The sequence below is a fragment of the Solea senegalensis genome, unplaced genomic scaffold, assembly GCF_019176455.1.
Source record: "Solea senegalensis isolate Sse05_10M unplaced genomic scaffold, IFAPA_SoseM_1 scf7180000013044, whole genome shotgun sequence".
Classification (NCBI taxonomy): domain Eukaryota; kingdom Metazoa; phylum Chordata; class Actinopteri; order Pleuronectiformes; family Soleidae; genus Solea; species Solea senegalensis.
In genome coordinates, this window is record NW_025320746.1 from 18,092 (window position 1) to 45,410 (window position 27,319).

Genomic DNA, 27,319 nt, shown 5'->3' on the forward strand with positions numbered 1-27,319 from the left:
TATTTTGTTACAGCTTTGTCCAAACCAGAACACTCTCCAGGTCATTTGCCTCTGATTGTTGGATTGGTTTGTGGAGTTTTAGTAATAATTCCTCTGCTGCTGTTTTTTTGCTACAGAAAGTCTAAAGGTGGGATGTTTTTCTTTTTAAAGTAATACAGGGCATTATTTTTTAGATGACTAACATGGAGCAGTAGTTCAACTTGACACAAAACCATGTAATATATAATAATTACTGTATATTTTCCCCCACAGACCCAAATGGTAACAGGTTGGTAAAGGCACTCCATTGTTTCATCTCCATCATTACAGCAATTCCTAACACTGCGGCAGATATATATATACTGTAATAAGATTTTTATATGACATACTTATTTTTGAATGCATATTTTCAACAGTCAGACATTTGCCACAGACCAAACTGTCAATCAAGGCGAAAATCAACAGCAGGTGTACTCGACTCTTCTTCACGGTCAGGCTTCCAATGTTTTCACAGCCATTTTCTTCAACCTGTCCTCCAACTGAAACGTAATTATGGGTTGTTTTGGCCTGAATACGACACATAGTGCAGAGGTATTTTTCAATGTAACCACACACAAGTGTTGGTGAGATGAGGGTTAGCGCTAAAGAAAACACAGGGCTAGGCAGTAATTTACAGACAATGACATGTCTGTAAAAGCATGTATCGTGTGTAAAACTCTAAAGGCCCTGGTATACTTCCGCACGCATACCACACGCTGAAGTGCGTGTCGCATATCGTGGACCCCGGTATGCTCGCGGCGTCAGGGTCCTGTAGTATCTCAATTCACCATCGGGTGGTGATACAAGTCTGGACGCAGGCAATAGGGCGCATTCCTACCAAAGAAGAAGAGAACGATGCTACAGCTCCCTCGGACACGTCTGGGTCGAGCTGCTCACAGCTGAGAGGTCCGTCGGGCAGGGGAGTCGGGGTGTCAACCTGTTCGCCAGGTCAAGGCTCGGATGACTATCCTTGGCGACTACTTATACGATTGTCAAATGTGTTTTCTGCTTGGTGAGCGGGGCTTATAATCCACCTACCCACCAGTTGGGCCGAAATTCATTTGCGCATTCGCTGTCCACTCACAACCAGCGAGCTCCAAAAGCGGTTCCAAATCCTTGGCTGCACACACTTGGCGCACAATCAACGCACGGTATACCAGGGCCTTAATGTGGGATTTGAATCTGTGTCAATCACATGAAAGTACAATGCTTTAACCACTAAGCGAACTGCCATTGGAAACCTCAACGAAGCTACTCGACGTCAACACATCCAAGGTACCTGCTGTTATTTATGGGTCGTAATTCCTGCATACGACACATACTTATCTTTCGTTGGAGGACACTCCCCTTTTCTTTGTCCGGTTATTACATTTGTGAGAATAAGATTTACACCCTGTGCTGTATTTGTAGGTGACGTTTGTATCTATGAAACAGTTGGAGGCGCTGGAAACATTGGGACTGGTACAGTATTTTCAATTTAGGCTCCTACATAGACTAATGTGATTGTGGCTTGTGATTGTGATATTTCCGGTAGACTGTCACCTGAAATTTTACCCATTTTTCATCTTATGCCATGTTAATTCCTTCAGGGCTAACTACTAAAACAAGTTCTAAAAGACAATGCAAATGTTTCTGATCAGTACCAGATGTTTTGATTGCTAAAGTTGCCTTAAAAAGTTAAAACTAAAGTTTCTTATTTTTATTTAGCCACCAAAGCATGAGGCCGCTAATAGCTTTTATCGTGCGCTCTCTTAGTAAGAAACGTTGTTGTCACTGACATATTTTAGTCAAAATTCCTGTTAAATGTTACAAACGCTATCACTAATCGACAGCGTTTGCTCAGTGACCTGAAAGATGCAATACTAACATGACCAGTAGGGGCAATGTAGAGGCAGCTCAGCTTGGGAAGTCACTCTAGTGGGCTGTGACGGTACTGCACGTGGGCCCTATTTTTTTTTAATCTGTAATTACATTTAAAATAATTGTAAAGAAACGGTTATTGTGGGAAAAAGATGAAAGATTATTATATCTAAGGGGACAATAAATGTTAGGGACAATTTACACAGGGATTTTCTGATAAATGTTGTTATTTGAGATTTTGTTTTATGTGAAAATACATTTTCAATTTTCTTTTTTTCTCGCAGGACGCCAACATGCTGAAGGGGAGGAGCTTCACTGCAACTATGAAAATGTAGATTCAGGTGCATGTAGAAATATTAGCATGTATAGGCAAATCAGCAATTAGCAAAATTGACCAGATGATGCTCAACGTTAACCATAAAAGACCTCCATGAACAATTTTCTTTTTTAATGTCAGCCGGGATTGGCTTGGTACTCAGTGTCAAATTAACCACTGCATGTTTGTGGAGTGCGGGAGGAAACTGGAGAACCCATAAAGAACCCAAACACACACAGGGAGAACATGTAAAGTCCACACAGACAAACGCCCTCAGTTGAACCAGGAATCGAACCTACGACCTTCTTGACCTACTCTACTGTGTGGACTCCTCTTGTTCATTAATTATTTCATTATCATCTTATCTTTTTCTTTTAATAAAAATCTTTGTTTAAAAAAAAAAAAAAAGGTGAAGGAAACACTTATGGGTGCATTATTGTCAAGAGTCTTTCTCGCAGTTGGCATGTTTTGCGCCACACACAAGTGGAAATGACTGAAATAATTCTCAAAGCAGGAAAATGCAGTGAAAAATCCATGTATTTCTACGTACATGTAGATGAATAGCGAGTTCTTTGGAACCATTATTAGATTTCATGGCTTTATTAACTATAAATGCAGGGAACCGTCTGTCTTTTAATGGCATAACAGTACAACAGTTTGCTTGATGGACTTTAATTATTATTTTTAAAAAGGCATCAAAGATTGAAACAATATCTACTAAATGTTACTATATACAGTGTGTTTATGTGTGTGTGTGTGTGTGATAGAGAGTGGTCAAGTCAGAAAGAGGTACACTTCCACTCAAGATGGCGGAATCAACGATGGCTCCTTGGTGAACGATCTGAATTGTTCAACCGAAGGACTCTCTAGACCGGTATCGGCCTCAAGGGTTAAATACCTGGTTCTTCCCACTAGATAGTCAGAACTAAAGAAACCTCTTGGATGAGAGTCCACTCGCCCACAGCCCACTATTGAAGAAGATTACGATCTGAATGACTGAGAACCTTCACCGACATAACTGCATTCATAAAATGTCCTTCCGCTGCTTCACCCAGTTGTGGGTAGTTTCCTTTTCCTTTGTTGTATTTTTCCATCATTTCTTCCCCTTAAAATCCTTTCAAAATGTGTATAATTTGTGACCGACTCCAACTTTTCCCACAACAAGAGGGAGGTAAAGATTTACTTTTAGAAAAGCACAAATAGAGTCTCCCAAGTGCCACCTGAGAAAACACTGAGCTCTCTCAGAGTGAGAATCTCATACCCTGGTAGAAAAGCATTTCCCTCAAGTACCACCAGAGGAAGCTTATGTAACACAGTTGGAGAACCACGGCACTAGAGCTAGTACATTTTTTTATATCTCTATAGTGTTACACATAGTGTACCGCTGCATCACAGTGAACACAGATGTCACCATAGACCTTAACTTTTCTTCTGGTTTCTTAAGAAACCACTCGTCAAAGCTGTTTCTCTTTAAATGAGATCAGGACTGGGGAGAGGAAGTCTGACATAAGCCTGTGTGATGAAAACATTACAGAATCGTTGTTACTATTACTAATTCTGATTATTTCCGGCAGGCTGTACCTACACTGAGGGTGTAACACTGCCAGTTTCTGTCACTTCCTATCCTTACATATATATAAGAATAGAAAGACAACCAAATGATAACATGGCCTTAACCCTTAACTCATTGAAATACTTAAACCCTAGAGCAGGGGTTCTCAATCCTGGTCCTGGGGACCACTACCTGAATCAAATAAATGGATCGTTATCAGGCTTCTCCAGTGTTTGCTGATGAGCTGAGCTTTTGAATCAGGTGTGTTGGAGCAAGGAAACGTACAGGGCAGTGGGTCCCTAGGACCAGGATTGAGAACCCTTGTTATTGGAGGATAGAACAAGACTTGAAGTTACCATATATGGTTCCTTGCCCATCTGTGGCACTCCAGAAAGAGTAAATATACTCTAAGAATATACAAGAAAAACACAAATAAAGTGAGAGGAACATTATTTTAGAACAGTGTTGACTCCAATCATCACGCAGAAGCCCAGTGTCCGCCCACTGCTCCACTGACTCCCCAGAGAAGCTGAGCTTCCGTGGAAGTGACATATTTGCTGCATTTGACAGTCGCTACAACCAGATGAAGCTGAGCTTCAAGTGGTTTGCATGCGGAGGCTGCTACGGGAATACGAAAAATCACGCAAGACGATCCGTCATCCGCGATAATCAGCTGATTCTGAACACACTAGTGACACATTCTGATCGCGGTCTAGGGCACGTTTAGTATCGAGGAAGCCGAGCGTCCCGTGCTGTCTCAGAGCAATCACCACTGCTGATTGGCTGAGTGTTTCTAAGATCTTGTGGTAATGCATGTTATGGATGAAGGGGCCACACGGTTGGTGCCGTGCTCAGACCCCTGGGTTCGTGACCCGGTCAGAACAAGGGATTTTCTACATGTGAGTTTGCATGTTCTTCCCGTGTGCACGTAGGTTTTCTCCATGTTCTCTGGTTTCCTCCCACAGTCCAATAACATGCAGATTTGGGGAAATTGGACACTCTAAATTGGACGCAAAGATGTTCAAATTTCAAATTTGACACGCAAAATCTGGTGTTCGTGTACAAGTACTGTGGATTTTCTAAAAACTTTTTAACATGCAGTAAATTGTAAATAACTGCCCAATATTGACATTGTTATTCTGGGAAAATGATCAAAAGCACTTACTCACAGGACATTTTCTGGCCCTTTTTATGGTTAAAATTAGCAAAAAAGTCCAGACGGACATTTTGAGGCTGTTAAAGGGTGACATTTAACACCTAAACCAGAACATCCTGTTTGTGTGACGTCTACTCCCCATGTAGAGATGTGGTTTCACCACAGTCCACACTAATGCATACAACCAAATAAAACCCACCTAATCTAATACAACAAGCCAAATTAAACAATATTAGAGGTTCATGAGTGATCCAAACGGACTCATCTGGACTGGAAACTTGTGTGGTAAAAGTGAAGTGAACATGCCTGTGCGTTACTGCGATCAAATCTGATCAAAGACGTGTTTGTTTTGTCCAATAGGGAAGGAAGCGCTCACAGCCCAGAATAGGTCAGAAGAAGAAGAAGAAGTCCAGCTTTTAGATATTGAAATGATACTGCACTTCTGTTTCTCAAAGCTTCTTGGTTTCTCTTTGTACACGTTCAAGTTTGAGGAGAAATTTCCATCAGGAGGTTAACAGAGCGTCGGTTTTTGGACGTGAGGATGGAACAGACTTTGCTCTGGGTGCTGGGATTATTCTGTGAGTCACTTTCTTTTTCCGAGTCGCTCACTTACGCTTTAGTTTTCATCGTTTTTGTCATTTTGATCATGTCTGACTTTCTATTTTTCACTTGAAGCACTGAATCTTCCCTTCTACTGTGGACAAGCTGAAGGTAAGTCTCAACCTTTTTATTTTATTTGTGCTGATTTATTGATCTTTTGATACACTATCTGTATCAATGTGGGCTCCAATACTGATTTTGGATTCATAAAATAGTTGATCCTGCGAATAATGATTAGTGGTAATCTAGTAATCTCAGTCAAAGAGCAGTTCTGTGACACAGATGAGGTTTAACCTTTACATACTGAAATTTGATGTCAAAATGTTAAGTTTTGAACTTCTTGAAGAGAATTGGTTTAAGACAAAATTAGACAAATGCTCCATTCAATTTTATTGTTTTAATCTGGCAAATTTTGCTTGGCTGGAATATTGAAAACTAGTTTGTTAACTTTCAGACTGTAATGTGCACTAAAACGAGGAAAAACAACAAGAAAGTGGACAAAACTGGCCAAAATCTAACAAAGTTGTTTTTATCACAATTAAAGAAATTATGTCATGTGAGAAATATTCACTTAAATAAGATTAAATTCACTTAAAATTAGCTGTATTATCTTATTAAGACACAGTTAGATTTTTGTTTCTTGAATGGAGATTATTTTTCTATTGCAAAACAAGCCTGCCGAGATTATTTCTTTCTTTCTTCTTTCTTTTTCCAAAAGATTAGCAAATTTCCCCATCTTATTTTACTTTGTGTGTAAAATAGCTGAACTTATCATGACAGTACATAGGTTTAGACCGAACACGCACTTATTCTTTATTTATTCTGTTTCTTTCTTGAGATTCTAAACTCCAAATAAAGTTTTTTTTGAAACCCGGTTTCAACAGGGTTCTACGCTCCTTGTGCTCAAACCCTAATAAAAGAAGACGTTTCTTTAGCGTGTGCTTTGTTTAGTGTTTGTTCCACTGTTTTTTTAATTGTATTTCAATTTTTAAAACACTTGCTTCTTTTGTTTTAGTTGTTCTGACCGTTGAACCAAACTGGTCAGTATTTTTCCATGGAGAGTCTGTCACCCTCATATGTGACGTGAAGGAAGGACAAGAGACAGACTGGTGGTATTTTTTCAACACAGACGGTCAACGTTTTATCGAGTACAGTTACTTTAAGAAACATCAGATATACACACAAAACATACATACAGGACACTACTCTTGCACTGGTCAAAATAAACTCTCAGGAAATCAGGAGGAAAGTAATAAAGTTCATCTAACAGTTTTAGGTAAGTGTCTATATTTACACATTTATTTCATCTATGTGTATTTAAAGCTTAATATGGATTTGAGAAATTATAATGGAGAGGAAATTGAAGTACAAAATGTGTTAAAAATTAACAAAGGACAATGAATTGTACACTTTTTTGATTGTGAAACTTCAATAATTTTATCAATGATAATAATAATAATAATAATAATAATAATAATAATAAAAGAGCAGTGGAGATTGTGGAAAAGAGGTGAAGAAACGTGTTCAAGCTGGTTGGAATGGGTGGAGAAAAGTGTCAGGGATAATGTGTGATAAAAGAGAGTCAGCCAGAATGAAAGGAAAGATATACAAGACAGTGGTGAGACCAGCGATGATGTATGGTCTAGAGACAGTGACACTGAGGAAAAGACAGGAAGCAGAGCTGGAGGTAGCAGAGATGAAGATGTTGAGGTTCTCTTTGGGAGTGACGAAGAAGGATAGGATCAAGAATGAGTCAATCAGAGGAACAGCACATGTTAGATGTTTTGGAGATGAGGTCAGAGAGGCCAGAATGAGATGAGGTTTGGTCATGTACAGAGGAGGGATAGTGAGTATATTGGTAGAAGGATGCTGGGGTTGGAACTGCCAGGCAGGAGGTCTAGAGGAAGACCAAAGAGAAGGTTTATGGGTGTAGTGAAAGAGGACATGAAATTAGGTGGTGTGAGAGAGGGGGATACAGAGAACAGCGTGAGATGGAGGAGGTTGATTTGCTGTGGCGACCCCTGAAGGGAGCAGCCAAAAGGAAAAGAAGAAGAAGAAGAAGAAGAAAAGTAATTAATATTTTTAACAGTAAGTGCAACTTTTTTTAAAAAAAACTAAAATTAAGAGATATTTCAACATTTTGTGTTTTGCTTGACGATTTTAAAAGTGTTTACATAGAGACTCGTTCTGCAGCTGGTTATAAAGCCACAAAATAATAATATTTTTTTTCTATGACAATAATTATGTCCATTTATATACTTTTATTCCAAATTGAACAGTGTACACACCTAAGGCAGTGATTTTGGAAGGCAACAGTTCAACAGTGGGCGCTGTGATGTTGACCTGCTCTGTGAGCCCATCAACACCTGGCTGGGAATATTCCTGGTACAGCGACACAACCACCCAACCTCTGACTGCAGGGGACGTCGTTTTCCACTCGAATGACAGAATCAGTGTCTCACAGGATGGACTTTACTGGTGCGCAGGAGAACGAGGAACTCCACGTTACTACACCGTGCACAGTGACATATTTGGTATGAGCAAACTTTTTTATTTTAAATGAAAACATTAAAAGTGAAACACTGTGTTTTGAGCTGTTGACACCTTTACTGCTGCTTTAATTGCAAGTTGCCATCACACCTGTTGTGAAGCTGAACCACAACTGGCCTGAGGTTTTCTACGGAGAGAAGACCAGGCTCACGTGTGAGATGAAGGGTGGAGAAAACATCGCGTGGGAGTATGAGTGGATGAAACAGCAAGTTGTTCTTCCAGAAAACAAAAAGGAACATGTAGTTGTCCATGCTACAACATCAGACTACATGTGTAGGGCAGGAAGTACATATGGCCAAACATGGTGGAGTAAAGCTTTCACACTGACAGTAATTGGTATGTTTTTGTTTCGCTGGATATAAAATTGTTTTTATTTAAGTGTAAGATAATGCATTAATAAGGGATCGCTCGGGAGAGGGACAGAGATAATCACCCTCACTGAAAATGAAATCATTAAAGAAAAGAACAAGTCTCACGAATCAAATCTACTTCTGTTTAAGAACATGTTTGCCACTTTGTCTCACTGTGATAGAGGCTGGGAAATTAAATTCATTAAATTCATTAAATCTCCCTCTCCCACACCAAAGCCCATAGAGAAAAGCAGTGATTTTACATCACAGCACACAGGAGTTTCTGATCCACTGCTGCCTCCATTAGTACGTTCTAATGTGTTATTTTGTGACTTCTGAGGGTTAAGAAACAGAGAGAAAAGAGGAAAGGCAAGAGTCTGGGACTGAGAGTAGGGACTTTGAATATTGGGACGATGACAGGAAAAGCTAGAGAGTTGATTGCCATGATCCAGACTGTGGCGACACGTGGTATGGGGAGGTGCCTTTTTAAAGGCGACATAGAAGGCTTGTATCACACATATATGTTAGTTATGGAGGTCTACTTACATATATTAACTTGGTTTCATGATTAAAAACCTACTAATCGCTGCAAACGAGCCGATCAAAATATCTCCTCACTGACGCTCTCGTCAGCCGCGCTGTTTCAGACCAAAACCACACCCCCAGAACGTGGACTGTGTTGTGATTGGCCAGCCAACGAGAGCTTTCCTACTGTTGATTGGTCAGGTACCTGGAAGTGACGTAATAGATAGGCCAGCTCTCAGATACACAGCTCCCCCTCTGGCACGGTGGATGCTCTGCATCTCAGCAGCTACAACGAGAGTAGTTCTTCTTCTGCGGTTGAATGTACGCAACCGGATGTGCCCGGACTAGTGCCCGCACCAGGAGGCGCTACGGTGGTGAGAGGAGTGGTGAGGATTTCTGATGACGACATCAACCTACGGAAGTGCTGATCCGCTTCGCAGAGCCCAGGAAAACAATACAACACTATTTTCTGAAACTTTAGGGTTTCATAAACGAGGTAATGACGCAGATACACACACACAAATGCAGTGTTAATTGGAGCTTCCGGTCTATGTCGCCTTTAAGGCAGCATCGATAAATTTAAATTGTTGCTAGACAATGCCACCCTGGGAATTTCACCCAGGGATTTCTTATAAGTGGACTAACCCAAATAAAGCAAGGCACTGAGGTTCGTTATGCAACGAGACAGAGACGGCAGTTCAATAATACAAAATACTTTTATTTATACAAATTTCTGTTTTAAAAATACTATAAAAAATTACTCACTTAAGGGGACATAAGGGGAGCCAATCAGTGCTGAGGCCTACCGCGAAAAACCGTATCCAAAGAAAAAGGGGATCCCAGGAACACCACACGTGAAGCAAATAAAAGTAAAAAAAAACAAAGAAGCTACCAAGTGCAAACACAACACAAGGGGACACCGTGACCAGGACATCAATCCACCAGGTTCAGCACCTGAATGGGGGCGACCAGAAAGCAACCAATTAGAAAAGAACAAATAATAAAACAAAACAATAACTAATAACAAAAGAGAAATCAAATAATTAAATGTACAGGAGCTATAATGATTAAACCCAATAACGAATAAGCAAAATTCTATATAATAACAATTAAAATGCAACCCATAATAACCCAAAAATAAGCACAAAACTAACAGAATACTTATATTTATGGGTTACAACAAAACAAATTACAAACAAAATTAAAGAAATTACCACAAAAGAACAAAATCCAATGAATATTCCCACAATCCAATGAATATTCCCACACTGTCCTCTCATGCAAGTACACACACACACCCACACACCCACACACACACAGTTTAAGATGTGGCTGCACCAATCACAAACAGCGTTACCAAACGACCGCTTCGCCCTGCGAGCAACGGGTTGAAGCACGTACACTATCGCCCGCCGAATAAACGGACAAGGCGATCAGAAACTGGGCGGAGCGGTGAGTGTCCTGCGTAAGGCGAAACAGTTAGTCCCGCAAACACACAGTTCCAGTGAGGCCCAGCAATCAGTCCAAGTAATCTCTTTAAATGAGGCAAAGAAGTGAAGAGACAAAGCGGAAGCAAAGCAGCAGTGGTTCTATGGGTGGATTAGCCGGCACTGCGCCGCTAAAATCAGTCATCCTACGATGAAGCAAACAAACAAAGAGCAACTTGTGAATGGCTGGAGGAGGAAGCTAAGACCACTGCACTACATACCGGTCAGACGATCCCGGCCAACACAGCGTGGAATGGAGGGATCAACGCTCCCCGAGAGCGACCAGCAGCAGGCAGTGAGTGGCACAGAGCGGTGACCAGCGTGCAGCCAGCAGCAACACCCAAGTGGACCTTTATAAAACAATCACATTAGTACTGGATGGGCAACATACGCGAGAAATGCAGCCGGCAGCCCACCTGTAACCACACGGACGTGGAAATGGAGGAAGCGCAGGAGTGACGCGACCCAGCCTCCAGCAATCAAAGGGCTGACAGGTGCTTTACGTCCGCCTTTATGTGGCAGTCTCCCACTGTGATTGGGTGGAACTGCAGTCCATCTGATTGTTACCGAACTACATATTGCCACACAGAGAAGGAAGGTGGATACACTGTATAGAAGCCGAATGTATTTAATTGTGGTATGAGGGTTTGGTGTAATTCACTCAATGTGTGTGTGGGGTCGCTGTGCTCTCAGAGGGGGAGCTCAGGTGTGTATATAGGTGGCAATATCACTGTCCTTGTCAGGTTTGTGAACCGGAAGGGCAAACGGTTTTCGACCGCTGTACCGCGGAGGCGCTACTCGTGAATGTTTGTGGATTATTTGAAGGAATTTCATTATGCAAAGAAACGCACAGCAATAAACCAATATATTGCAACTAAACAAACAGCCTGGACATTCAATCAGAGTACAAAAGAGCGATCGCCAAGGCAAAGCGCGTCAACCAGGTCATCCGGAGTCAGAAACCTCAGTAGCGGAAGTTTGAGGCTGAGCTGCTATAATAGTAGTCGAAAACCTGCACCAGTTGGAACTTTGTGGGACACTTAAGGCACGTTTGGTACGGAACGAAGAGAACGCCGGAGGTCCAGATCCCGTGAACGCCGTCATCGCACCCGCTCACGAGAGCGCAAGACGGGGGGAGCTGCTGGAAGCGGTTTGGACTTTGAGGGATTTGGAGAGCGTCTGGACGTGGATATCGAGACGCCGGAGAGCGGTGCTGGAGCTGAACCTGACTGTGGAGCATAGGATCATCGGACCATTACCATCGGATCATCGGACCATCAGACCATGGAACTACCGCATGGCGCCCAACGCACGGAGGTATGTGTAGCGCTACACCGGTAAATGGCCATTGAAATTGTGTGCACACATCGCCGGGCATAAACCCAATGCATTGGTCGCCGAAGCGAGGGGGACAATAAACTTTGCGTCGCATCCGTTGATTGCTGCTGGCTGTTTATGAACTGACTATTCATCATGAGAAGAAGCAGCGCTATGTCGGACACAATTAAAGCTGCTGGGACTAATGTGCAAAATGTTATTACATCTAGTAGTGTGGGTGGCGATGTTGAAACACAAACTAAAAAACGTGTGGTTAAACTCACTGCAAAGGCCCTTGCTAATGAATTAGACAGGTTGCAGTCTGGCAGAAAAGCTAAGTTAACTAAAACAGCCATCATAAGAAAATCAATACAAGATTTGATGCTAAAGCATGATAAAACAAAGGTACAGGATGCTCTTGATGAATTGTTGGAAGTCTGTTATGAAGCAAAATACATGCACAATAATTTGTTGGATTCTTTGCCATGTGAGGAAAAGGAAAAACAGGAAATATGGTTCAAGGCAAAAATGTTGCCTATTAATGAGTGTATTGCTAACACAAAAATGTGGGTATCAAATGATGACAGTGTTGCAAATGAAAATGGTAACGTTGTGGATGACGTTAATCCTAATGACAGTGTTTCAAATATTAGTAAACACTCGAGCCATAGGAGCCATAACAGTGCAAAATCAAGTACTACATCCTCTGCAGCCATAAAGGTTGAAGCAGAAAGGGCAGCGCTTGTTGCTCTGGCTGAAGCTTTAAAAGAAAAGCATGACTTGGAGGAACAGGAACAGCAGCTGAAAAGAAAAAGAGAACAGCTTGATTTACAAGCTGAAATAGCTGCATCCACTGCTAAGCTGGCTGTATTACAGGCTTCAGAGCGGAGAGGTTCTTCTCAAACACACAGCAATGGCATGAATTCCTATTTGGAAAAGGAGAAAAAGAAAAGGCTTGAAAACTCTGTCACCACGTTGAACCCTATGGCAAAGATGTACCGTCCTGTTGGATGGAAATCAACACAAAATGGATTGTCAAAATGGTCACTACCACCCAAGGAAACCATATTAAAGGATGTGCAACTCAATGAAACTGAGCAATGGGTCCAAGCTGCTTCAATGCATCAGTGCAGCCAAAAACAGCAGCAACAGGTCAATATATCTGAAACATCGCTGCATTTTCAACACCAGTCATCAACTGCTCAACCTATGCAACAACACCACATTGGCCAAAGTCCACCTGACATACTTACCATAATGCAAAGGCAAAATGAAATAACAGCAGCTCTGGTACAGCAACAGCATATGATGACACTACCACCACGAGATATTCCCACATTTGAGGGGGACCCTCTCCATTACAGGACATTCATCAAAGCCTTTGAGCAAGGAGTAGAGGAAAAGGCAGGACAAGCGGATTGTTTATACTATCTGGAACAGTTCACAAGAGGACAGCCACGTGAACTGGTGCGAAGCTGCCAGCATATGGCTCCAGAGCGTGGTTATGCAGTAGCAAAGGAACTTCTCCAGAAACATTTTGGAAATCAGTACAAAATTGCAAGTGCTTATATGGAAAAGGCTCTGGCCTGGCAGACAATTAAATCTGAGGACGTAAGAACTCTGCAAGCCTATTCATTATTTCTGCGTGGATGCTGCAATGTAATGGAAGAGCTTCAGTACATGCAGGAACTGAATATGCCAGTAAATATAAGAGCCATTGTGTCAAAGCTGCCGTTCAGAATGAGGGAGCAATGGAGGACCATAGCCCATGACATAATGGAGACAACCAATCAACCAGCTTGCTTCATGGATATGGTTATGTTCATTGAGCGTCGTGTCAGTATTCTTTCTGACCCTTTGTTTGGTGAGATACAGGAGGCATCTGGTGTTGCTGGGATAAAGTCTGTCACTGGGTTTAAAACACAACCTCGATACAATATGAAAGGAAATGTCGTGGCCACCACCATAACATCTATGGAAGTGCTGGAAAAGGATAAGGAGCCCACAGCAGGCCCAGAAAAGGCTGAATGCCTTTGCTGTGCTCGTAGCCACTCTTTGGAGGACTGCAAACAGTTCAAGGGTTGGAAGCACAAGGAAAAGATTCAGATTCTGAGGCAAAGGGGGGTTTGTTTTGCATGTTTATGTGTGGGACACATGAGTCGTGACTGTGAAAATCGCTTGACATGTAAAATATGTAGTCAAACCCACCCCACTGCGCTTCATATTAAAAGGCAACCAGCCCCGGAAGAGTCTGAAACATCTCACCAGCCAACTTCACCTAAAACATGTGGACATACAGGGGCCGGTAAGGACCGGTGTGTGTTATCCATCCTGCCTGTGAAGGTCAAAAGTGCAAAGGGAAATCACATAATAAAAACTTATGCCTTTTTGGACCCAGGAAGTTCAACCACATTCTGCTCAGAACAACTAATGCGGAAGCTAAACATCACAGGAAAAAAAACCAACTTCCTGTTGAGCACGATGGGGCAGAAAGCAGTGGTTCCAGCATATTCATTAACTGGCTTGGAGGTATCTAATCTAGACAGCAATGACTTTCATATTCTCCCAGAGGTTCTCACACAGACACAAATGCCAGTCAATGTTAATAACATGGTGACATCTGAAGAACTGGCAAAGTGGCCATATTTGTCCAAGGTAAACATCCCAAACTTAAAAGCAAACGTTGACCTGTTAATTGGAACCAACGCTCCCAGGATTTTAGAACCCTGGGAAGTCATTAACAGTAGCGGGAATGGCCCATATGCTATAAAGACAGTGCTTGGATGGGTTGTTAACGGACCACTGAATAGCCACAGTGGTGCTTCGGAGGGGGAGCTGCCCTTGGCGATGGTGAACAGGATTTCTATGTGCAAGCTCGAAGAAATGCTGGTCAAGCAGTACAGCTATGAGTTTAATGAGAAGACCGTAAAGGAGAAGGAAATGTCCAGAGAAGACCAAAGGTTTCTGGAAATCATGGAGCGCTCAGCAGTACTTCAGAAAGGAAGGTACTGTTTGAAACTTCCATATAAGAGCAAAACGCTCTGTCTGCCTAATAACTTTGCAGTGGCTAAGCAAAGGATCCAGGGTTTGAGGAGGAAATTCCTGAACAACAAACACTTGCATCAGGAGTATGCTGAGTACATTAACACACTCATCAGTAAAAACTATGCAGAGCAAGTACCTCAACAACAGCTGCATGGTGAAAGGGGTAAGGTGTGGTACATCCCTCACCATGGTGTCCGCCATCCGAGGAAAGGATCACTCAGAGTGGTGTTGACTGTGGAGCCACATTTCAAGGAGTATCCTTGAATGGTGAATTGTTGCCAGGTCCCAACCTCACCAGCTCATTGCTTGGAGTTCTTCTTCGTTTCAGGAATGAAGTGGTGGCCTTCATGGGTGACATTCAAGCCATGTTCCACCAGGTGAAGGTTGCTGAGGAGGACAGGGAATTTCTTCGCTTTCTTTGGTGGCCAGATGGTGACCTTACTCAGGATCTCAGGGAGTATCGGATGACTGTGCATCTGTTCGGCGCCGTGTCATCACCTAGCTGTGCAAGTTATGCACTGAGGAAAACTGCGGATGACAATCAGCCTGAGTTTTTGGAGGAGGTGGTTCAGTCTGTTAAGCAGAATTTCTATGTTGACGACTGTTTAAAGAGCTTAGCCACTGAAGAAGAAGCGATCCGAATGATAAAGGATTTAACTGCTCTGTGTCAGAAGGGGAGCTTCATCTTGGAGAAGTGGATAAGCAACAGTCGTGTTGTGTTACAAGCCCTCACGGAGGAGCAAAGGGCCAAGGACCTGAAGGAGTTAGATTTGGACAGAGACAACCTGCCAATGGAAAGGGCTTTGGGTCTACTGTGGTGTGTGGAGACTGACTCTTTCAGGTTTAAGATGGAGATGAAACAACAGTCTCTCACCAGACGTGGTATGCTGTCAGTCACCAGCTCAGTGTACGATCCGTTGGGTTTTCTGGCCCCAGTCACCTTGCCTGCTAAGATGATGCAACAGGAGCTCTGTAGGAGAGGTAGTGGATGGGATGATGATCTACCCAAGGACATCTTGCCTTGTTGGAAAAGGTGGTTGGAGGACCTGTTGCAGCTGTCTACATTCAAAGTAAGAAGGTGCATCAAGCCAGTGGGGTTTGGAGAGATCAAATATGCCCAATTACATCACTTTGCCGATGCTAGTGAAGGTGGATACGGAACTGTAACATACGTCCGTATGTTAAATCAGGAAAACAACATCCAGGTCACCTTTCTGCTCGGCAAAGCCAGGGTGACACCTCTGAAGGCTGTGACTATTCCCCGACTGGAGCTGACAGCAGCTGTCCTCGCAGTCAGAGTGGACTCATTGTTAAAGGCAGAGCTGGATATCCAAGTGGAGGATTCAGTCTTTTGGACTGACAGCACGTCAGTTTTGAAGTACGTTAATAATGAGGACAGGCGCTTTCACACGTTCGTGGCCAACAGAATCTCCATCATCAGAGAAGCATCTGAACCCTCACAATGGAGGCATGTGGGTTCTAAGGATAATCCAGCCGACGACGCTTCAAGGGGAATGAGGGTCTCTGATTTTCTGAACAAGACCAGGTGGCTGGAAGGTCCCGCATTTCTTTGGAAGCCGAAGGAGGACTGGCCTAAAACTGTGTTGGACATCTCCGTGAACCCTGATGACCAAGAGGTCAGAAAGGAGGTAATGGTGAATGCCATCAGTGTGTGTGACATCTCCTGTCCTACGGATCAGCTCATTGCTTTCTTTTCTGACTGGAGGAGGCTCAAGACAGCTGTTGCCTGGATCCTAAGGTGGAAGGTCATGTTGTTGGCACAGAGTTGCAGGAGGAAGCAGTTGGAGGCTCCTGTGACCAATTGTCTAGAGAAAAGGGGTCATGGCAGCTCAAGGAGGATTGAAAGAAAGGGAGACACGTCAACATTCATGAGTGGCAGTCTGACACTGGATGATTTGCTGGGAGCAGAGGATGCCATAATTCGTTACTGTCAGCAACAGAGGTTTGGTGAAGAGGTGTCTGCTTTGTCGTCTGGGAAAGGGTCAGTGAGTCGACTGAGTCCCATATACCGGCTGGACCCAGTTTTGGAGGATGGGCTCCTGAGAGTTGGAGGAAGACTGAGCAGAGGAGCAATGCCTGAGGAAGCCAAGCATCCACTCATTCTCTCCAAAGATCAGCACATTTCCATGCTCATCCTCAGACATGTGCACCAGAATCTCGGCCATGGTGGACGGGCTCACACACTGTCCAAGTTGAGGAAAAGATTTTGGATTACGAACGCCAATGCAGCTGTCAGGAAAATAATTGGTGATTGCAGCTTTTGTAGGCGATATAATGGAAGAGCATTGGAACAAAAAATGGCTGACCTGCCATTGGTGAGAATTCTTCCTGATCTTCCACCATTTACCAACACAGGTGTGGATTATTTTGGTCCAATTGACGTGAGGAGAGGAAGGTCAACCTGCAAGCGATATGGTGTTATATTTACCTGTATGGCAAGTAGGGCTGTCCACCTGGAGGTGGCAGTTTCACTGGACACCGATGCATGCATCAATGCTCTGCGGCGTTTTGTCAGCAGAAGAGGGCAGGTGACTAGTCTAACATCAGACAATGGCACTAACTTCATTGGAGCAGACAGAGAGCTGAAGGAGGCGCTTGCCACTTTGAATCAAGACAGAATTCAAGGAGTGCTGGCACAGGTTGGAATTCAGTGGAGCTTTAATCCACCAGCAGGCTCACACCATGGTGGTGTATGGGAACGGATGATCCGCCTGGTGAGAAGAATGCTCAGTTCTGTTCTGCATCAGCAGAAGTTGGATGATGATGGATTACATACAGTGTTCTGTGAAGTGGAAGCCATTTTGAACGATCGTCCAATTACCAAGCTCTCAGAGGATGCTAATGACCTGGAACCTCTCACACCTAACCATCTTCTTCTATTAAAGGGTAAACCAGCTTTGCCACCTGGAGCGTTTGAACCTCATGATTTGTATGTGAGAAGGCGCTGGAGGCAAGTACAGTACCTCTCCGACCTTTTCTGGAAGAGATGGATACGGGAGTATTTGCCGTTGCTCCAAGAGAGGCAGAAGTGGAACGAAAGGAAGAGGAGTTTGAAAGCTGGAGATATTGTAGTGATCATGGATTCTTCAGCTCCACGTGGTTCATGGCTGCTTGGCAGGGTTCTGGAGGTTTTTCCAGATAAACAAGGGCTGGTGCGTTCCGTGAGGTTACAGACAAGGGCCAACATTATTGAAAGGCCAGTGACGAAACTTTGTTTGGTACATGGAATATAGATTTGTCTGTACTGTACTTTAATGCAACTGTATCAACACATTATTTGCTCCTGTCTTGTTACGTTTGAATTGTTATGTCAGGCTGCCAGTAACAATTAGGGGCCGGTGTATAGAAGCCGAATGTGTTTAATTGTGGTATGAGGGTTTGGTGTAATTCACTCAATGTGTGTGTGGGGTCGCTGTGCTCTCAGAGGGGGAGCTCAGGTGTGTATATAGGTGGCAATATCACTGTCCTTGTCAGGTTTGTGAACCGGAAGGGCAAACGGTTTTCGACCGCTGTACCGCGGAGGCGCTACTCGTGAATGTTTGTGGATTATTTGAAGGAATTTCATTATGCAAAGAAACGCACAGCAATAAACCAATATATTGCAACTAAACAAACAGCCTGGACATTCAATCAGAGTACAAAAGAGCGATCGCCAAGGCAAAGCGCGTCAACCAGGTCATCCGGAGTCAGAAACCTCAGTAGCGGAAGTTTGAGGCTGAGCTGCTATAATACACTGTGTGTCCAGGAGACCAGGTGGAAAGGTAGCAAGGCGAGAAGCTTAGGTGCAGGTTTTAAGTTGTACTACTATGGTATTGATAGGAAGAGAAATGGAGTAGGTGTTATGCTAAAGCAGGAGTTTGTTAGGAATGTCCTGGAAGTGAACAGTGTGTCAGATAGACTGATGAGTCTGAAGCTTGAAATTGAAGGTGTGATGTTAAATGTTATTAGTCGCTATGCCCCACAGGTGGGATGTGAATTAGAGGAGAAGGAAACATTCTGGAGTGAGTTAGATGAAGTGATGCAGAATATCCCCAGAGGTGAGAGAGTGGTAATTGGTGCAGACTTCAATGGACATGTTGGTGCAGGAAATAGAGGTGATGAAGAAGTGATGGGCAGGTTTGGTATCCAAGGCAGGAACACAGAGGGACAGATGGTGGTAGACTTTGCAAAAAGGATGTAAATGGCTGTAGTGAATACTTTTTTCCAGAAGAGGCATGAGCATAGGGTGATTTATAAGAGTGGAGGTAGGAGCACAAAGGTAGACTACATCTTGTATAGACGATGTAATCTGAAGGCGATCAGTGACTGCAAAGTAGTGGTGGGTGAGAGTGTAGCAAGTCAGCATAGGATGGTGGTTTGTAGGATGAATCTGGTGACAAGGAAGACGAAGAGGACAAAGGCAGAACAAAGGACAAAGTGGTGGAAGCTGAAAAGAGAGGACTGTTCTGTGGTTTTCAGGAAGGAGTTGAGAAAGAATCTGGGTTGTCAGCTACTACAGCTAATCTAATCAGGGAGACAGGTAGGAGAGTACTTGGTGTGTCGTCTGGAAGGAAAGTAGATAAGGAGACTTGGTGGTGGAATGGGGAAGTGCAGGAGTATATAAAGAGAAAGAGGTTAGCAAAGAAAAAGTGGGACACTGAGGAGACTGAAGAGAGCAGACAGGAGTACAGGGAGATGCAGCACAAGGTAAAGGTAGAGGTGGCAAAGGCCAAACAAAGGGTGTATGATGACCCGTATGCTAGGTTGGAAAGTAAGGAGGGAGAGAATGATTTATACAGGATGGCAAAACAGAGAGATAGAGATGGGAAAGACGTCCAGCAGGTTCGGGTGATTAAGGATAGAGAGGGACATGTGTTGACAGGTGCCACAGAAGTAATGGGACGATAGAAAGAGTACTTTGAAGAGCTAATGAATGAGGAAAATGAAAGAGAGCAAAGGGTAGAAGAGGTGACTACTGTGAACCATGAAGTAGCAGAGATTAGTAAAGCTGAAGTGAGGGGGGCACTGAAGAGGATGAAGAATGGAAAGGCAGTTGGTCCTGATGATATACCTGTGGAGGTATGGAAGTGTCTAGGAGAGGAGGCAGTAGAGTTTCTGGTTAGACTATTCAACAGGATCTTAGAGAGTGAGGGGATGCCTGAGGAATGGAGAAGAAGTGTGATGGTGCCCATTTTTAGGAATAAGGGAGATGTTCAGGATTGCAGTAACTATAGAGGAATAAAGTTGATGAGCCATACAATGAAGTTATGGGAAAGAGTAGTGGAAACTAGACTGAGAGCAGAAGTCAGCATTTGTGAGCAACAGTATGGTTTCATGCCTAGAAAGAGTACTACAGATGCAGTATTTTTAAGAATTCTGGTAGAGAAATACAGAGAAGGTCAGAGGGAGCTGCATTGTGCCTTTGTAGATCTGGAAAAAGCCTATGACAGGGTGCCGAGAGAGGAACTATGGTACTGTATGAGGAAGTCTGGAGTGGGAGAGAAGTATGTTAGACTGGTGCAGGACATGCCAACTGTGAGACAGCGGTGAGGTGTGCTGTAGGTGTGACAGAGAAGTTCAAGGTGGAGGTGGGACTACATCCGGGTTCGGCTCTGAGTCCCTTCTTGTTTGCGGTGGTGATGGACAGACTGACAGATGAGGTTAGACAGGAATCTCCATGGACTATGATGTTTGCAGATGACATTGTGATTTGTGGTGAGAGCAGAGAACAGGTGGTGGAAAAGCTCGAGAGGTGGAGATATGCTCTAGAAAGGAGAGGAATGAAGGTTAGTCACGGCAAGACAGAATATATGTGTGTGAATTAGAGGAACCCAAGTGGAACCATGAGGCTACAGGGAGTGGAGATAAAGACGGTGGAGGATTGGAAGTATTTAGGGTCAACAGTCCAGAGCAGTGGAGATTGTGGAAAAGAGGTGAAGAAACATGTTCAAGCTGGTTGGAATGGGTGGAGAAAAGTGTCAGTAATGTGTAATAAAAGAGTATCAGTCAGAATGAAAGGAAAGATATACAAGACAGTGGTGAGACCAGCGATGCTGTATGGTCTAGAGACAGTGACACTGAGGAAAAGACAGGAAGCAGAGCTGGAGGTAGCAGAGATGAAGATGTTGAGGTTCTCTTTGGGAGTGACGAAGATGGATAGGATCAGGAATGAGTCAATCAGAGGAACATGTTAGATGTTTTGGAGATAAGGTCAGAGAGGCCAGAATGAGATGAGGTTTGGTCATGTACAGAGGAGGGATAGTGAGTATATTGGTAGAAGGATGCTGGGGTTGGAACTGCCAGGCAGGAGGTCTAGAGGAAGACCAAAGAGAAGGTTTATGGGTGTAGTGAAAGAGGACATGAAATTAGTTGGTGTGAGAGAGGGGGATACAGAGAACAGCGTGAGATGGAGGAGGTTGATTCACTATAATTGCTGATTTTCTCTATGGACATTGGTGTGGGAGAGTAAATGGTTTTTAACTTCAGTTTTCTGTTGGACAAGTCTGTCAAACTGTGAGATAGAGTGGCAAGGTAGACCTAAGCTAACATAGGTCTTGGTTGGTGCGTGTTTTGTTAAGTTGTTAAAATCTCTTCTTCCCACAAGAAAAAAATTGCTAATTTTCTCTGTCACACAATGAGATTAAAGGGCAAACACATTAGACATAGATTATTTTTGGTGACAAATGGTATTAATCTGCGAGCAGCTATGTTACCGATATAAACCGAAGTACCTGCCAATACTGATATCAGTCGGATACAGTCATTTTAGTCCTTTCAAACTATTTCAAATACATGATTTTCCAACTGTGTAACAAATATTCTTCTCCAATGAAGTATTGTATCGTTTGGGGGTTTAAGTTCATTTTGATAACCACACTTAAAATATATAATATTAGCATCATATGATTTATATTTGGAGATAGATAGACAAAATCCTTCAAATCAGTTTTTTAATCTTCTAACAGATTCACCTAATCTCTCTGTGTCGTCATTGTGGCCAAATCCCGGAGCATCGGTTAATCTGAACTGTGCTGCTAAACATCCGTCTGCAGGCTGGAGGTTCTACTGGTACAAGCTTATTCCTGACATAGCCCGAGAATACTTATACGACTATGAGCTGCTGCCTGGAAGCACAAACGGGACCACACAGGATTCCTATGTCGTCTATAATCACACAAATACAGCAGGGTATGCATGCAGAGCAGGAAGAGGAGACCCAGTGCATTACACGTCTTACAGTCACAAGTTTGTCTGGTCCAGAGGTCAGTTTGTGTACTTGTTTATTTGCTTTCCCTCTTCTCCTTGTTCCAATGATCATTTACATTTTTATTCATGTTTTTGTTTCGTTCTGACCTCAACAATGTCATCTGTGTCTGGTTGATTAGTTAAAGCTGGGATAGGCAACATGTTTTTGGCATTAATGACCTAAAGACAGAGCCGCCCTAAATTAACAGCATTGGTAATTATCAAAATCATTTTTTATGTTTCTGTTGTGGTTGAGGATAGTAGGGCCACATCTGACTTTACTTAAAAACAAACAAAAAATGTCAGAATTCTGACTTTTTCACAGAATTTTGAGATTAAAGTCAGAATTTGGATTTTTTTCAATAGAAAAAGTCAGAATTGAAAATAGTCAGATTGTAATTCTGAGAAAAAGTGATTGTTTTTCAGAGTTTCAGTCACCACCGTCTCTCAGAGTGAGTCCTGACAAAGTTCAACACTTCTGGTCAGACTCTGTGTCACTGACCTGTGAGGGAAACTCGTCCACACAGTGGACAGTGGTGAAGTTTGGTCAAGACGGTTTTACAAGTCAGCGATGCTCCGGCTTTGGGACACTGACTGGATCAACATGCACCACTCAGTTAAATGAGCAACATGCAGTGTACTGGTGTGAGTCTAAGTCAGGACAATTCAGCAGCGCTATCAACATCAGTGTGTCATGTGAGTTTATTATTATTTATTATTCATTCTGTGTATTGTTTATATTCTGAATGTAAGACGCTGTTTTTTCTCAGAATTCTGTTTTTTTTTCTCCGCAGAATTTTGAGTTAAAGTCAGAATTATGACTTTTTTCTGAGAAACTGAGATTAAACAAATGAGCAAAAGTTAAAACCTTACAACATTATTTAAGCTCATCCTCGATGACCTTTGGTGACTCGACTTTGGCTTGAACTTGAAGAACGTTTGTTAAAAATGGTGCAAATAAAACTTCACGTTCTTCCTTTTGGTTGTTTAGTCAAAGATATTCTACTTGATAGTCCGACACATCCTGTGGCTGAAGGAGCAGCTGTTACTCTTCGCTGCAAGCTGAAGACGGGGAACTTTGTTGCTAATGTTGTCTTCTATAAAAACGACAAAGTCGTCCAGAATGACATGAGATGGACGCTGACGATCCCTGCGGTGTCAGAGTCACATGAAGGCTTTTACAGATGTGAAAGAAAATATTCTCAGCGGACTCTGACTTCACCACAGAGTTGGATTTCAGTCAAATGTAGGTATGATTTAAGCGTTTCTTATGTGACAATATCATCACACAAATAACAGTGATTATTTTGTTACAGCTTTGTCCAAACCAGAAAGCTCTCCAGGTCATTTGCCTCTGATTGTTGGATTGGTTTGTGGAGTTTTAGTAATAATTCCTCTGCTGCTGTTTTTTTGCTACGGAACATCTAAAGGTGGGATGTTTTTCTTTTTAAAGTAATACAGGGCATAATTTTTAGATGACTGACATGGAGCAGTAGTTCAACTTTACACAAAACCATGTAATATATAATAATTACTGTATATTTTCCCCCACAGACTCAAATGGTAACAGGTTGGTAAAGGCACTCCATCGTTTCATCTCCATCATCACAGCAATTCCTAACACTGCGGCAGATATATACATACTGTAATAAGATTTTTATATGACATACTTATTTTTGAATGCATATTTTCAACAGTCAGACATTTGCCACAGACCAAACTGTCAATCAAGGGGAAAATCAACAGCAGGTGTACTCGACTCTTCTTCACGGTCAGGCTTCCTAGGTTTTCACAGCCATTTTCTTCAACCTGTCCTCCAACTGAAACGTAATTATGGGTTGTTTTGGCCTGAATACGACACATAGTGCAGAGGTATTTTTCAATGTAACCACACACAAGTGTTGGTGAGATGAGGGTTAGCGCTAAAGAAAACACAGGGCTAGGCAGTAAGTTACAGACAATGACATGTCTGTAAAAGCATGTATCGTGTGTAAAACTCTAAAGGCCCTGGTATACTTCCGCACGCATACCACACGCTGAAGTGCGTGTCGCATATCGTGGACCCCGGTATGCTCGCGGCGTCAGGGTCCTGTAGTATCTCAATTCACCATCGGGTGGTGATACAAGTCTGGACGCAGGCAATAGGACGCATTCCTACCAAAGAAGAAGAGAACGATGCTACAGCTCCCTCGGACACGTCTGGGTCGAGCTGCTCACAGCTGAGAGGTCCGTCGGGCAGGGGAGTCGGGGTGTCAACCTGTTCGCCAGGTCAAGGCTCGGATGACTATCCTTGGCGACTACTTATACGATTGTCAAATGTGTTTTCTGCTTGGTGAGCGGGGCTTATAATCCACCTACCCACCAGTTGGGCCGAAATTCATTTGCGCATTCGCTGTCCACTCACAACCAGCGAGCTCCAAAAGCGGTTCCAAATCCTTGGCTGCACACACTTGGCGCACAATCAACGCACGGTATACCAGGGCCTTAATGTGGGATTTGAATCTGTGTCAATCACATGAAAGTACAATGCTTTAACCACTAAGCGAACTGCCATTGGAAACCTCAACGAAGCTACTCAACGTCAACACATCCAAGGTACCTGCTGTTATTTATGGGTCGTAATTCCTGCATACGACACATACTTATCTTTCGTTGGAGGACACTCCCCTTTTCTTTGTCCGGTTATTACATTTGTGAGAATAAGATTTACACCCTGTGCTGTATTTGTAGGTGACGTTTGTATCTATGAAACAGTTGGAGGCGCTGGAAACATTGGGACTGGTACAGTATTTTCAATTTAGGCTCCTACATAGACTAATGTGATTGTGACTTGTGATTGTGATATTTCCGGTAGACTGTCGCCTGAAATGTTACCCCTTTTTCATCTTATGCCATGTTAATTCCCTCAGGGCTAACTACTGAAACAAGTTCTAAAAGACCATGCAAATGTTTCTGATCAGTACCAGATGTTTTGATTGCTAAAGTTGCCTTAAAAAGTTAAAACTTAAGTTTCTTATTTTTATTTAGCCACCAAAGCATGAGGCCGCTAATAGCTTTTATCGTGCGCTCTCTTAGTAAGAAACGTTGTTGTCACTGACATATTTTAGTCAAAATTCCTGTTAAATGTTACGAACGCTATCACTAATCGACAGCGTTTGCTTAGTGACCTGAAAGATGCAATACTAATATGACCAGTAGGGGCAGTGTAGAGGCAGCTCAGCTTGGGAAGTCACCCTAGTGGGCTGTGACGGTACTGCACGTGGGCCCTATTTTTTTAAAATCTGTAATTACGTTTAAAATAATTGTAAAGAAATGGTTATTGTGGGAAAAAGATGAAAGATTATTATATCAAAGGGGACAATAAATGTTACGGACAATTTACACAGGGATTTTCTGATTGTTAAATATTGTTATTTGAGATTTTGTTTTATGCGTGTTTTATTTTCTTTTTTTCTCAAAGGACACCAACATGCTGAGGTGGAGGAGCTTAACTACAACTATGAAAATGTAGATTCAGGTGCATGTAGAACTATTACCATGGATAGGCAAATCAGCAATTAGCAAAATTGACCAGATGATGCTCAACTTTAACCATAAAAGACCTCCATGAACAATTTTCTTTTTTAATGTCAGCCGGGATTGGCTTGGTACTCAGTGTCAAATTAACCACTGCATGTTTGTGGAGTGCGGGAGGAAACTGGAGAACCCATAAAGAACCCAAACACACACAGGGAGAACATGTAAAGTCCACACAGACAAACGCCCTCAGTTGAACCAGGAATCGAACCTACGACCTTCTTGACCTACTCTACTGTGTGGACTCCTCTTGTTCATTAATTATTTCATTATCATCTTATCTTTTTCTTTTAATAAAAATCTTTGTTTAATAAAAAAAAAAAAAGGTGAAGGAAACACTTATGGGTGCATTATTGTCAAGAGTCTTTCTCGCAGTTGGCATGTTTTGCGCCACACACAAGTGGAAATGACTGAAATAATTCTCAAAGCAGGAAAATGCAGTGAAAAATCCATGTATTTCTACATACATGTAGATGAATAGCGAGTTCTTTGGAACCATTATTAGATTTCATGGCTTTATTAACTATAAATGCAGGGAACCATCTGTCTTTTAATGGCATAACAGTACAACAGTTTGCTTGATGGACTTTAATTATTATTTTTAAAAAGGCATCAAAGATTGAAACAATATCTACTAAATGTTACTATATACAGTGTGTTTGTGTGTGTGTGTGTGTGTGATAGAGAGTGGTCAAGTCAGACAGAGGTACACTTCCACTCAAGATGGCGGAATCAACGATGGCTCCTTGGTGAACGATCTGAATTGTTCAACCGAAGGACTCTCTAGACCGGTATCGGCCTCAAGGGTTAAATACCTGGTTCTTCCCACTAGATAGTCAGAACTAAAGAAACCTCTTGGATGAGAGTCCACTCGCCCACAGCTCACTATTGAAGAAGATTACGATCTGAATGACTGAGAACCTTCACCGACATAACTGCAGTCATAAAATGTCCTTCCGCTGCTTCACCCAGTTGTGGGTAGTTTCCTTTTCCTTTGTTGTATTTTTCCATCATTTCTTCCCCTTAAAATCCTTTCAAAATGTGTATAATTTGTGACCGACTCCAACTTTTCCCACAACAAGAGGGAGGTAAAGATTTACTTTTAGAAAAGCACAAATAGAGTCTCCCAAGTGCCACCTGAGAAAACACTGAGCTCTCTCAGAGTGAGAATCTCATACCCTGGTAGAAAAGCATTTCCCTCAAGTACCACCAGAGGAAGCTTATGTACCACAGTTGGAGAACCACGGCACTAGAGCTAGTACATTTTTTTATATCTCTATAGTGTTACACATAGTGTACCGCTGCATCACAGTGAACACAAATGTCACCATAGACCTTAACTTTTCTTCTGGTTTCTTAAGAAACCACTCGTCAAAGCTGTTTCTCTTTAAATGAGATCAGGACTGGGGAGAGGAAGTCTGACACAAGCCTGTGTGATGAAAACATTACAGAATCGTTGTTACTATTACTAATTCTGATTATTTCCGGCAGGCTGTACCTACACTGAGGGTGTAACACTGCCAGTTTCTGTCACTTCCTATCCTTACATATATATAAGAATAGAAAGACAACCAAATGATAACATGGCCTTAACCCTTAACTCATTGAAATACTTAAAACCTAGAGCAGGGGTTCTCAATCCTGGTCCTGGGGACCACTACCTGAATCAAATAAATGGATCGTTATCAGGCTTCTCCAGTGTTTGCTGATGAGCTGAGCTTT

General features: G+C 42.6%; 2 protein-coding genes across 6 annotated transcripts in view; both read left to right on the forward strand.

The window, feature by feature from the left end:
- LOC122760142 (Fc receptor-like protein 4) overlaps positions 1-25,902 on the forward strand; it is a 36,018-nt gene extending 10,116 nt beyond the window's left edge. For 2 of the 5 annotated variants that reach the window (XM_044015202.1, XM_044015203.1), the window contains exons 6-13: positions 21,742-22,038; positions 22,448-22,717; positions 23,013-23,267; positions 23,338-23,451; positions 23,576-23,591; positions 23,719-23,792; positions 24,752-24,802; positions 25,482-25,898. In XM_044015202.1, coding sequence (XP_043871137.1) covers positions 21,742-22,038; positions 22,448-22,717; positions 23,013-23,267; positions 23,338-23,451; positions 23,576-23,591; positions 23,719-23,792; positions 24,752-24,802; positions 25,482-25,582 — 1,178 coding nt within the window. In that variant the 3' untranslated portion in view covers positions 25,583-25,898. Of the gene's footprint in view, positions 1-13; positions 128-252; positions 269-395; positions 470-1,428; positions 1,480-2,162; positions 2,355-7,714; positions 8,037-8,130; positions 8,389-21,741; positions 22,039-22,447; positions 22,718-23,012; positions 23,268-23,337; positions 23,452-23,575; positions 23,592-23,718; positions 23,793-24,751; positions 24,803-25,481 lie in introns of those variants that run through there. The other 3 variants (XM_044015204.1, XM_044015201.1, XM_044015206.1) reach the window with 3 other exon arrangements.
- Positions 5,413-27,319, forward strand: part of LOC122760141 — a 32,145-nt gene continuing 10,238 nt past the window's right edge. Inside the window, exon 1 of the mRNA XM_044015198.1 lies at positions 5,413-5,480. Coding sequence (XP_043871133.1) covers positions 5,444-5,480 — 37 coding nt within the window. The 5' untranslated portion in view covers positions 5,413-5,443. The remainder of the gene's footprint in view (positions 5,481-27,319) is intronic.